General features: G+C 38.4%; 1 protein-coding gene across 1 annotated transcript in view; it reads right to left on the bottom strand.

The window, feature by feature from the left end:
- DAAM1 (dishevelled associated activator of morphogenesis 1) overlaps window positions 1-12,172 on the bottom strand; it is a 185,936-nt gene that overhangs the window by 36,458 nt on the left and 137,306 nt on the right. The window contains 11 exon segments of the mRNA XM_017865861.1: window positions 3,407-3,514; window positions 3,820-4,027; window positions 4,029-4,117; window positions 4,631-4,818; window positions 8,017-8,075; window positions 8,361-8,499; window positions 8,932-9,049; window positions 9,272-9,338; window positions 10,543-10,646; window positions 10,756-10,866; window positions 11,475-11,808. Of these exon segments, the coding sequence (XP_017721350.1) occupies window positions 3,407-3,514; window positions 3,820-4,027; window positions 4,029-4,117; window positions 4,631-4,818; window positions 8,017-8,075; window positions 8,361-8,499; window positions 8,932-9,049; window positions 9,272-9,338; window positions 10,543-10,646; window positions 10,756-10,866; window positions 11,475-11,808 (1,525 nt within the window).

Here is a 12,172-nt window from a genome sequence, read left to right as displayed (position 1 = left end):
ATTGATTTTTCAAATGAACTTTTGGAATGTGAGTGGAGAAATAACGCCTGTTAGATCCCATTTTATGTGGCACATAAGTTTACATCATCAGCTCTGCACATCTCTGATATTTGCACTGAAAAAAAATTCTGAATAGGAATAGTCTTGTTCTTAAAGCTGGAGTTAAAGAAAATCCTATACAAAGTCTGATATTTATAATGAATAAAAACCATGGGGAAGAACAAAGTGAAACTGAGAATTATGTCCCTTTGGAGTCACTAAATACACACCAAGCCATATTTTTATTATCTATAAAATACGAATATCTACTCATAGAGTTGGGGGTGAGCATTAAGGAAGAAAATAAGTATAAGAGCTCCTTGAGAACTAAATCTTAAGGTTGATGAGACTGGGAACTGTGTATATCATACTTGTTATCAGGAATGTAATAGATGCTGAATATTATCATCTTGTAGTCCATATTATAGTTATTTACAGCTTTTTCTCATCTCTGCTTTTATACTATAAGTTACACTGTGGGCCTGTGCAAAAATTTAACACATTTTCGTTCTTTGAATTACTTTGTATACAAAGCAGACAATATAAGTTCTGATTTTAATGATTCCTCAAATCAACTAGATATATTTTATGCAGATATGTGTAAGCGTATATGTATATGTGTGTGCATATACATGTGTATTTGTATATATCCCATAAGTGTCATTTCTCAGTATTCATCTAAATTATACTAATCCGATATTACTGAGATTTTTCCAAAATCTTACTCTGTGCAGCGTTCCTGTTGCATGCATACAGGTAATGGTATTCCTGCCATGACCTTTGTAATGTTCCTTTGCCTCTAGCCAAAAACTGGCTGAAGTCCAGAGAGTTTGAACAGGGTGTCATGACTCTGGAGGGAGGAAAGAGGAGACATCATGGAAAAAAAAAGATCTCCAGTATTCATTTGGGAGTAGAAAAGAGAGCAGTTCAAGTGAATTATACAATGCACTGCCAAGACTGAGATGAAAATGCATAGGTCTTGAGTATTCCCATTGGTCATGAGATAAGGGGACATTCAATGACAGGGGCCCCATTTCCTTTACTGTGTCCTATATATTCCAACTACAGTGTCCACATCTTTGGATTTTCTATCAGAATTCAGTAAATTCAATAAAATGGCTCAAATTATCCTTATTTAGAAAATATATTTATAGTTTAAAAATTCTCATTTCAAATTCTTGTACCAAAAGGGAAAACCTACTTGAATTACTCAAGCTGATCAGGTATGCTGAAATTTTTCTCCAGGAAGTGCTATTGAAAATATGGTCACAACTGATTCTACTTACTGGTCTACTTAGTGTTAAGTATAACTGAAATGTTCCGGACTCTCCTGACTGGAATGCCTACTGATTACTTAAACAGTGTTGGTTGCTAGGAGACAATTACCCAATTGCTAGGCTTTCTGCAATCTTGTCTCCCAGAGCTCTTGAGAACTGTCCACATATTTGTCCCAGAGCATTTTGGCAGTATCCTTCTGCACCTTCTGCTGAAAGCCAGTTAATTATGAGTCTTGTAAACTTAGGTCTTTCAACCACCTGCCTTTATAATAAATGCAACCCACATGCATAGCAATGCAACCCACTTGAATAGCATCATTTGGAACAACTGTTGCTTTTCTTTCCTTTAATTTACTTCTGAACGTTCTTAAATCTTCATATTAGGCAACCGGCACGGAACAGTATCAGTGATCAAAACTGAAGTGGGAAAGCAATGGGACACGTAGCCAGGTTAGAAGATTATTTGAATTATCAGGAAATTTGCTACAATGGCTCAAGATTCCATGTCAAGGCCAAGGAGACACCTTCTCAGGACAGCAGACAGACAAAGAGGCAGCATGTTGCAGCCAATCAGGAATGAGTCTGGTCACAGTCCCTGCCACACGAGGACTCTAAAGACAACTTTTGTCCTTTGAAAGATAAATTGTTTTGCTTTCTATTGGCCAATGCCTTATCTTCATTGTGTTTTTTCCATTTTCCCTTATTTGGTGTGTATAACATTACCCAAGTTTGCCTTTCTACTTACAGTAGGGGTGGGCAGCTGAGGGCTCCTGTTTTAAGGGTTCATGTCACTATGGCAGGCAACTGCCTCTATTTTTGTATTTTATTAAACTAGCATAAAACACATTACAGAAAAGCTTTCCCTTTCTTAAGGGAAAATGTTCACTTAAATATTGGCTTCCTCCCCCCGCCCCCGCCCATTTCAGATGTATCAAAGGCCATTTTGAAAACAAAACAAAATGAAAGAAAAAACCCTTAGTTTTTGTTTCTCCCCCTAGCCTGAGTCCATCTACTTTTTTGGTGCTCAGTACTTCTTTTCTGATACACTCTTTCTTGGGGACTAAGCCAAGGAAACCAACTAGGAAGTCTGCTGCTTGTTTAAGGATGCTCCACCCATGATTCATCTGGGAGTTAAGGGCCTCTCAGTAAAGCCCAAGGAAAGCCCCGTAAGAGGCCCAGCATTCATGTGTTCCTGTTTAGGATGAACTCTGCTCTCCCCATCATTCCTCTTCTTCAGTCATACTTAAGAATCTTTCTTCTCACACTACTGGACTCAAGTTTTCTCTTCTCAAGACTTTGATGATTTGGGATCCTACTCCACCTTTTCTTTTTTCTTCTGAAACTCTCCAGACCTGGCCACCCTGCTGCATTCTCTTGTGGTCTAACTTTAAGAGGCTCTATCACAATGCCGGGACTCACATAGTGATGCCTGTCAACGTGGAGCACCAGCAGGCACCAAATCACTTGCTTTTGCTACTACTACAAAAGCTTTGCTCACTTTTCAGTAGCGTCTCTGGTCCTATTTGCACCACTGCCATCTCCCCACTTGTTCAGCCTTTACAACCCCACTTCTGTTCATGACATATAGTAAAAACTCCTAAGTTCCATCTACTGGCCAAATTATAGTCATTTAAAAACCTTCATACTTCTCAAAATTCCATCCATTTCACAAAGCATTCTGCTTCAAATGGTAACCATTTGATATGTATTTTTTAAAAATTCAGATGAACCAAAATAGCTTTAGATACAAACACTGTGGGGTGACAATTTAAGTTATTTAACTCTTCTACTTTCTCCTGGTGAACCATTTTGATTAAATACAAGTGACAGCATACAAAACTCTTTACACCAATAGAGACAAGGTCTTAGACATATACCAGATATGAAACTCCCTAACAAGGAGCTTATATACCTTCAACTGTTCACATACAACTGACAGGCACTTGGACAGAGACATGGACATGCACAGGATAGATCCAACAGCCTAGAATTCATATGCCTGTCACATCATGGCCATGGCTGATGGGCCAGGGATCATGCATAAGACATGATTTTCTACCTTTTGGTGTCTGGAGGGCATATGCTGTTACCTGCTGTCTTTGATAGGCAGAGAAGGTTCTTTCCAGGTCTTCAAGATCTAGAATTTTGAAGACTTTTGTATCATCAATTTCGGTCCATACTGTTCCTTCCAGTTTGTTCTAGAAACATCAATGTAATAAGTGCTATAGTTTATAGTTATACATAAAACGAACAGGCATGGTTATTTAAAAAGCGCTTCTATCCCAAATTTTTCAGTCTACCAGACACTTAGAGTAAGTGGGTTTCAAACAATGTGTCATTTATTTCAGAAGCTTTATCACTTAAATATTTGAGCTAGTGAGAACCCTGGGTCCACACTAGAAAATGAAATCATTGAACAGCCAGGGCTGTTTTTCCTTTCAGTGACAACACAGTGAGCTGCTAATGCTATCCATTAGAGGGAAAATTGGAACAAATGGCTTACCTCAGGCAGTTTAGACCAGTTGAAGGATTTCAGGGCATTTGTGGGCTGAGGAATGCTTTTATTCTTGAGTGCCAGGCCCATTGGAGCACCAGGAGGTGGCATGACTGCCCCTAAGGGAGGAGGCCCTGGGGGAGGAGGAGGGCCTCCTGGAGGGAGGGGAGGTGGTGGAGGGGGAAGCATCTCACTTGGTAGAGGTGGGGTGGTGGGGAGAAAGGAGAGATCCAGGCACAGAGGAAGGAAAGGGCCCTCCTGGTGCTCCAGGTGAGGGTCCACCTGGGATTGAAGCACAGATGGCCCTCTGAAAAGATAAAAATAGGAAAAGAAAAGATCATTGGAAGAAGTAAATTCATTGAATAATTTGAGAGTCTGTAACTTTGCCTGAAATGTATATTATAGAGAAATTCACCCTTCTGAGAATGTTTAAAAGATTGGTAAAGTCGAATGGACTCTTTTGGGCCTTCATGGACTCCATTGCGTCAACCTTTTGTATCTGACACTCAAGTACTTGTCTGGGATGCATTCATATCTCTCTCACTTCTTGCACCATCACAGACAGTCTGGTTTTCATGAAGTCAGTTTTCACTTTAAGAAGCTAATACAATTTCCTTTGCGCTTAGATTTGTATAGTATTTTAAAATGCACCCCCCAAACCGCCTACATGATAGCAGAGGGAGTGATTCTTCTAATTGTGATTAATCATGAGTCGTTTCAGATTTTATTCCCCCAGTATGAAACTGTCTACTTAAGGGTGAGGGGCTCTAGGGTCAGTGAGGCCTTGGCAGCTGCCCGTGAGCTGAGCGGAAGACCTCACCCTGCTGAGCTCATGGAGCTGTGCTGTGAGGTCTGCCACCTGCTGCTTGACTTGCTTATGCTCAGTAGTCTCCTTTTCAAGTTTCTCTTTCATTTTATTTAAGGTCTGCATCATCTCTTCCTTCTCTTGAGTCTTGGCATCACATTCTCGTTCTTTCTTTTCCAGTTTCTGTTGTAGCTCATTGTGCTCTACACGTGAAAACAATTGGACAAGAAAACAGGAGAGTCTTCAAAGCTGAAGCATTTTCTCTAAAAAAAAAAATTGACTGAGGATGATGGCAGAGATTATGAGGATCTTTATTAGGTAAATATTATTCCTCTTCTCCATCAAAGGGAGCAACTCAAGGCTAAACGATGTTTGTACTTTGAGTAAGCTTCGGATGAACAATGTTATTAACTAGGTTCTGTAAAGAGACTGAAGAAGTCTACACTCAACAGTTCTAAATACAAAACAGAAGTCTGAGAGTGACTACTTGTGGAGGAGAATGGTACCTATTTGGTACTTGATTCAGAATCTTGTCATTAAAATGGTTCTTTAGCAATATGAAGAAAAAAATAAATATTCAAATGGCCTCTTTTCACAAATTAGAAATGAGACAAAGAGTAGTTTGGCTTTTATGAGTTAGGTTTGCCAGCTCACGTCCAACCAGCAGAAAGGCTGGAAGGGAGGATCTTACCTGTGAGGAAGAGCTGCCTTCAGACCCAGGGTTTGTCCCCAGAGGGAGTCACTTCTCCCATCTCCCCTCAGAAGGCTACTTGAAGTAAGTGTTTTATGCTTTCAGTAAACAATTATTAAGACATATGAAAGCAAATGTTATCTCAGTATTAAATATCTTAAGGGGAGTGGTGTCAGTAGAACGTGAGAATCACGGTAACATGGGGGAGAAAAACATTGACTCTCAGCTGTAGTTTTACTGACTTCCTCAATCCTGTTATAATAAAACAGGGCATCCAATTCAGCATAATGCATATTCACATTGCCAATGAATATAAGCTTGCTGAAAGGCGTGATGAATTTTGGAAAAGAGAACCAACAAAGTTTAGGCTGCGGATTTTTATTTCAAATACATGGCCCCAATTCCTATTCTTTTTATATCAATAAATCCACTAGAGGTATAACCCTCTGGGGCAGAGCTACACTAATAGATCTGGTCTCTATTTCTGAAATTTGGTAACACATTTAAATTCTTGTTTTCTCTATCTCTGACCTTCTCTCTCCTGAGTTCCCCCAAATTAGAGTTTACAGAGAGGAGTTCAAGCCACTAAAATCCCTGGATTTTGCCAACAATCCACTTCTACCACTCTGTTGCTGCTTCCCTAAGTTCTCTAGAAATATATCTAAAAATGACGTCTCTAGATCCCATTTTCCTTCTTTTATCTCCATTTCATTCTTCTTTCACAATTTCAGGACTAGAAACTTGCCTTCCTCTCACTGGTCATTAGCTTTTGATGAAGCTGGCTGTATTTCAGAATTACCTGAGAAGTTTCAACATTTCAAGACTCCCCAGATACTATTCCAAGAAGTCTATTTTGTATGTAGATGATAGGGCTTAGATGATCCTGATGTATGCCAGGTTTGGAAAGCTCCAGCCTAAATGACTCTCTCCACACATGGTATCTATTTACCATTCAGTCACTAAGCTTTTATTGAGCACTTCCTGGGTGTGCTGCCCTAAAGAGAATTCTCCCCAAATATTTTCTACCTTTTAGGTCCACAGAACTTCTGTCTCCTTATCACTTCTACACTTGGACTACTTTATCAAAATATGCCCTCTTTAATACAATTTTGTCACCTGAAGCTTCTAGGAAAAAAAAAAACTAACGTTTAACTATAATCTTTCCTCTTTTAGACTCTACCCATGATTTCACTTTAAAACATTAAAACAACCTGTTCCTCCCACTGACACTGGTGATTTTCTTTTGCACCATCTCAGCCACCTAAATCCTACAACAGTGGCTATCATTTATTGTGCAACTAGTATGTGCCAGACACTATACTAATGTTCTTATATTTGTTTTGCCATTTAATCTTCACAACCATGCTGTGAGTCAGGATTAATCCTCAGGTTGCAAAGGTGGAGACTGGGGGAGAAGAGAGGAAATGACTTAGCCCATCCACAGTTAGTAAGGGGGAGAGTTGAGACTCCGACCCAGAGCTCAGCACAGTGTCTGACACACGCATTCAACAAGTATTCACCGAATGAACGAATGAATGAATGACTCGAAAGCTTACATCCTAAGTGCTCTCCTCAACCTGCACACTTGAGTCTCCATGCTCTAGAGTGTATTCCTAAAATATCCACTCATTGACTATTTTCTTTTTCGTTTAATCCCTTTACACTGATTTTTAGTCAATGTTTCTATTATTTTGTAGCGGTTTCTGAAATTTATTTTTAAAAATGCATGTGCAGTATCACTTATTTGAGAGCAATCTGAATACATATGAGGAACTTGTAACATAACAGCAGTTAGTTCACATTTAGTATTTTCTGATACCAGTTATGGCCCTGCTTTTCTGCTCAATGGAAATGTGATGAAAGAAAAGGAAATGCTTAGGCATCTCTTGGACCTGCTTTCCAGCACATTAAATATTGGGGTGAACGTTATTGTATTTCATTGGCTGTGAGTGAATAACTTGGAAAAGGAAAAGGAAGTCAATTAACCAGTATGGTGAGAGCATGGTGGCTGGCAGTATGACTGTTTCCACAAAGGCGCCAACTTCAATTTGCTAATATTTTAAAACAGGAAGGAAAATCACATACATTTCTCTGTATGGCTGGCACACTGATGGACATAAATGTCTCTCCTATCATTTGATACTGAGGATTAATATCAAAGACATATTCAAATACACACTAATAGCTGGCCAGCTAATGTTTCATAACACATATCTCAGCAATGGTCACTGGTTTTCTGAATGACTTCTCTTTTTATAACTGGTACCAAATCAAGGTCATGGACAGAATTGGATTATTGAAACCAAGTGACCTGTTCTTCTCTTTTAAAATTTTGGATAATCCCTCAAGTCCCTTATTATATTTCTTAAAACCCAGTATGATTTAAAGAGCCATGACGGATAGGGGAAGGGTTTGGATTATTATTAGTTAAGAAAATTTGATTTAAGGAATACTGAACAGCAAATGCTATAAGCTTTTCAAAACATTTACATGATTATAATAAAAGGATAAGATATTTGAGAATCAGTATGACAACTAAAATAGCTCAATTTAAGAAGCCCAGTGCAAAATTCCCTTAAAAGATGGAAAAAGAAAGCCTGCTTGCACCAAGTCAAGAAACATCAATGTAAATTTTCAAAATATATGGAAATCAAGGTCACCCAATAACCAATAACACAGCCTCTTCTCTTATCAGGCCCTTATTATTTACCTTTTCTCATTTTTTCTGCTTGTTCTTTCCACTGCTTAACTTCATTTTCATTAACCAACCTGTGTAAGAGTTCAAGGAGCATTTATTACAAAAAATATAAAAGGTCCACTGCTAACTGCATTCTCCCTAGGTACAAAAATAGTCTACTGCAGAGAAAATTGTCAGTGCATGCTTAAAACCCATTTAAGACCAGATGTTACTTAGATATAGTGCAGGTGTATAGTAACTCATATTTGACCCCTAGAACATTTCGGCTCTCCCAGCTGTTACTCTGAAGTAGGATAAAATAAATATCTTACATTGTCACCATTATCTCACAGGCAGCAGAATAAGAGAAGACTTACATTCGTACGACATTCTTAATATTAAAGTTTTCCAAAGGTGTGGAGTCGGGGTCCTGTCCTTTGTCATTTTGGATAACTATCTGCTGTATAATTCTATCTAGTAGTAACCAGTACTGAACAGTGTTGCCACTCCTCTTATCTAAAAAAGAAAAGAACAGTGAAAAAAAATCTTCAAGTTGTTTCTAAGCTAGGACAAATATTTGTCAATGGTGGTCACCCTTTAGAGCCACCGAACCAGAGAGATGTTTATAACATCTGCACCAATGCTTCCCAAAGTATGGAATTTTGACATGCAATGATCATTTATTTGATTGAGAGGCACCCTCTACCCCTTTCTCAACGGATTGTAAGGCATACTTTTTATTTTTAAAATCAAAATTTTAATTTGTTTCATTGAAAAAATTTTGTAACAACCCTTAAGCCGTGTAGACACACATACTTGGCTGTCATAAAACCAAGGCTTGGAATCCCTGGTGTGCATCCAATGTAATCAGCACTGTGCAGGAGCCAGAACCCTTTGGCCAATGTCCAAACATTCAGAAGCACACATGTGAGTCACAAACACACTTACAAGGCATTTGGAGGCAGTGGTGCAGGATGGACATGAAATGTGGGTAAGCTTCACTATGTGTCAGCCTCTTCCTGGTCAGCTCAAACATCTGAGTTGCACTTTTTGTGTCTATGTGAACCTATTTTATAGGAAAAAGAAATCAAATCAAACATCTAAGTTCCTCAATCCCCCCAGTGTAAAGTAAACTCAAAGCAAACAGAAGCTAATCCTGCCACTTAGGAAACAAAACAGAGCGTTGATTTTGCTTTTAGGTAGAATTGGTCCATGTGGACTCTACAACACACAAAGACAAATAATGTGAACTGATGAGTCAAACCAGAATAATTGTAAGCATACGTGCCAGTTCAAATCTTTTGGCAAATTCTAATTCATCTTCATTTCGGAGCATTTCAAAAAAGTCTAAATGCCTGAAAAATAATGAAAAAAAAGTTATTAAGTAGAACATCCTACAAACACAGGTGCATAAGACCGAGGACATTAATACCATGGTTTTTCCTGACTTTTCAGAGATATCTCAAAAGAAACAATGTAATAAAATTTGAATTCTTCAACTTAACCATGTTCTTTCTAAGTAAAAAAGATATCACCTGAGTGAAACAGATCACAATATGAGAAAAATTTAAAAGTCTAGGATGCCTAGCATATAGTAGGCAATTATTAAATTAAAACTAAATTTAAAAGCAATCAAGTTCAGATTCCACTATGGATTCCCTTTATAGAAAAACATGCCCATATACCTATACTTAACTTCCAGCTGAATTAAAGATCACAAAAGAAATGATCATGCCATTCATTTATTCAGTCACATATTTATTGAACTCCTACTATGTATTCTACACACCCAGGATACATTTTATGTAAAGGAAATAGAAAATGATGGCAGGTGAGGTAAATAATGTACACACAATGGTTAGAACAGGTCTCTCTCCAGGGAACTAAGGAACAAACAATTTGGACATCTGCAAAAGATATTTCGAAGCTGAGGAAACAGCAAGTGCAAAGGCCCTAATACAAGAGTGTTTTTGAGATGTTCACAGAATATCAAGAAGAGCATGCTGGAGTATATGAATATACAGGAGAGGAGAGACGTGGTAGCGAAAAGCTCTGAAAGCAAGTTGGGATAGCTTAGACATAGTGAAATGATAGCAAACAAGGAAATGAACAGGTAGTGGAAATTAACATTCACAGAATGCCTATCAAAGGGGCTAAGTGATTCCATAGGTTTTATAGTCAGTTCTTACAACAGTCCTGGAAAATAATTGTCATTATCATCATCACCACCAGCACTATTTTTTTGCAGTTATAAAAACAGCAAAATTCAGAAAAATTAAGTAACTTCACCAGGATACACAGGAGTAAGAGGCAGGACTAGGACAGGATATGAATTCAGGTCTAACGCTAAAACCCACATTAAGTTTTCTACATAATGTGCTGCTTCCCTCATCAACAAAGTCTTACTATAAAGACATCATTAGCTGAACTAACATTCTGATACAAGCTCTTTATGTTACAGACAGGGCACAAGTAACCACAGGCCAGCACTTGATGAGGCACTGCATTACACAGATGGAAAACACCGAAACTTTCTCACATCATAACAGTCTGACTTACCTATCTAATGTTGAATTTTCGTGTTCCCTTAATTTATCTATTACAGGTTGAATTCCTAACATCAGAAATTCATAGCGAAGATGAAGTCTAAAGTCCAAACTCTCCTGAAAATAAAAGGGCAATAAAATATGTATTTGTGGTTTTAGACTACATAATAATCACTTTTATAAATTATTCTTTACCAATATATTTTAATTTGTAGAAGGTTCTTACCACTCCTGCACCTTGGCTGAGCACTGCATTAATGAAGGACATGATGGCAGTCTTGAGACTCACTTCATCTCGATACCGCCCAGTGCTTTTATCCAAGTCGTTAATTAATGTCTATCAAAATATAAATATAAAACAAAGGACTGAAACATTACTAACCTTATGTTCATTTTATGAACTTTTTTATACTCAAAAATTAACTTTTAAAATCTTATGTTTAGTCAGGATTACACTGACCCATAGAAAGCCACCCTTTTTCTCCTTAAGAACAGTCCTAAAAACTCTAATTTCAAAATTATTACATGATACATACATGTATACAAAAGCCCTTGCTTCATTACCTCTGCTTGCTTTTTACATCTGAGTAATATAGTGAAATATGAAAAATTATTCGTATTGATCCTAATTCAAGAATGGCAAGCTATAAAATTTTCAGGAAACACTCAGTTTGGTGGGTTCAAAAGATGTGTGCTGTATGACATGTAGGATGAAAGGCCACATTTTCAAGTTCTGCAAATCTAAAGGCCCAGATTGATCAACTATTGAAAGTATACCCTATTCTCTGGTTCTTAAACCTAAGAAGGGAATGTTTAAAGTCACACTGTGAGTAATCACCACAAGGGGACATCTCAAGTAATGTTCCCCCTTCAGGGACAGGAAAAGCACATGTTTGAGCAGACTTTAAAGAAGGGGTGAGTGAAGAAGGCCGAGGGAACACCCACCTGAAAGCGGGTCCTTTCGCTGGCATACTTCTGGTAGTGCAGCATGGCCTGTAGAACCTTCTTGTGGCCCCCGGGAACCAGGCACACAGCGCCCAAGATTTCCAGCACGGCCACCTTTGTTTTAATGTTCTCTGTGCTCAGACTCTGAGCAATTACATTAATACTCTCAGAATGAGCCAGGACATGAGCCCGGCCTTGAGAGTTGTTCATTAATGCCTTTATACAGCCAATGAGAGAAGTATGTATTCGAGACTCTGAGGTCTCATAGTCCATGGTCTTTAGAAAGTTGAGGATACACGACAGGCCATCCAAGTCGATGAATCTGGTTACAAACCTGTCATGAAGAGAAGCGCACCACACTTAAGTGCCTTTGGGGTTTTATAATAGCCCCTAATAGAAAAGTCTGGAGGGCGGGGGAAAGAAAGATTTAGTTCCTAAAGTGCCAAAAGCCTTACACTGATGAAGCCTTTTTCATTCTTTGCCTCTTCCTTGGCACAGACCCAATGGTCAGGTCTAACCAAAAGTGAGAAAAAAAAAACCCCTCCATTTGTGATAAACGTATCTCAATGGGTACAAAGAACCAAACAACAGATCGTATATTCATAAAAAATCAGAAGCAATGCAGTGAGCCGAGATCATGCCACTGCACTCTAGCCTGGGCAACAGAGCGAGACTCTGCCTCAAAAAAAAAAAAAAAA

The sequence above is a fragment of the Rhinopithecus bieti genome, unplaced genomic scaffold (genome assembly GCF_001698545.2).
Source record: "Rhinopithecus bieti isolate Rb0 unplaced genomic scaffold, ASM169854v2 scaffold_83527, whole genome shotgun sequence".
NCBI classification, from domain to species: Eukaryota; Metazoa; Chordata; class Mammalia; order Primates; family Cercopithecidae; genus Rhinopithecus; species Rhinopithecus bieti.
This window is presented reverse-complemented; position numbering and strand designations above follow the sequence as displayed.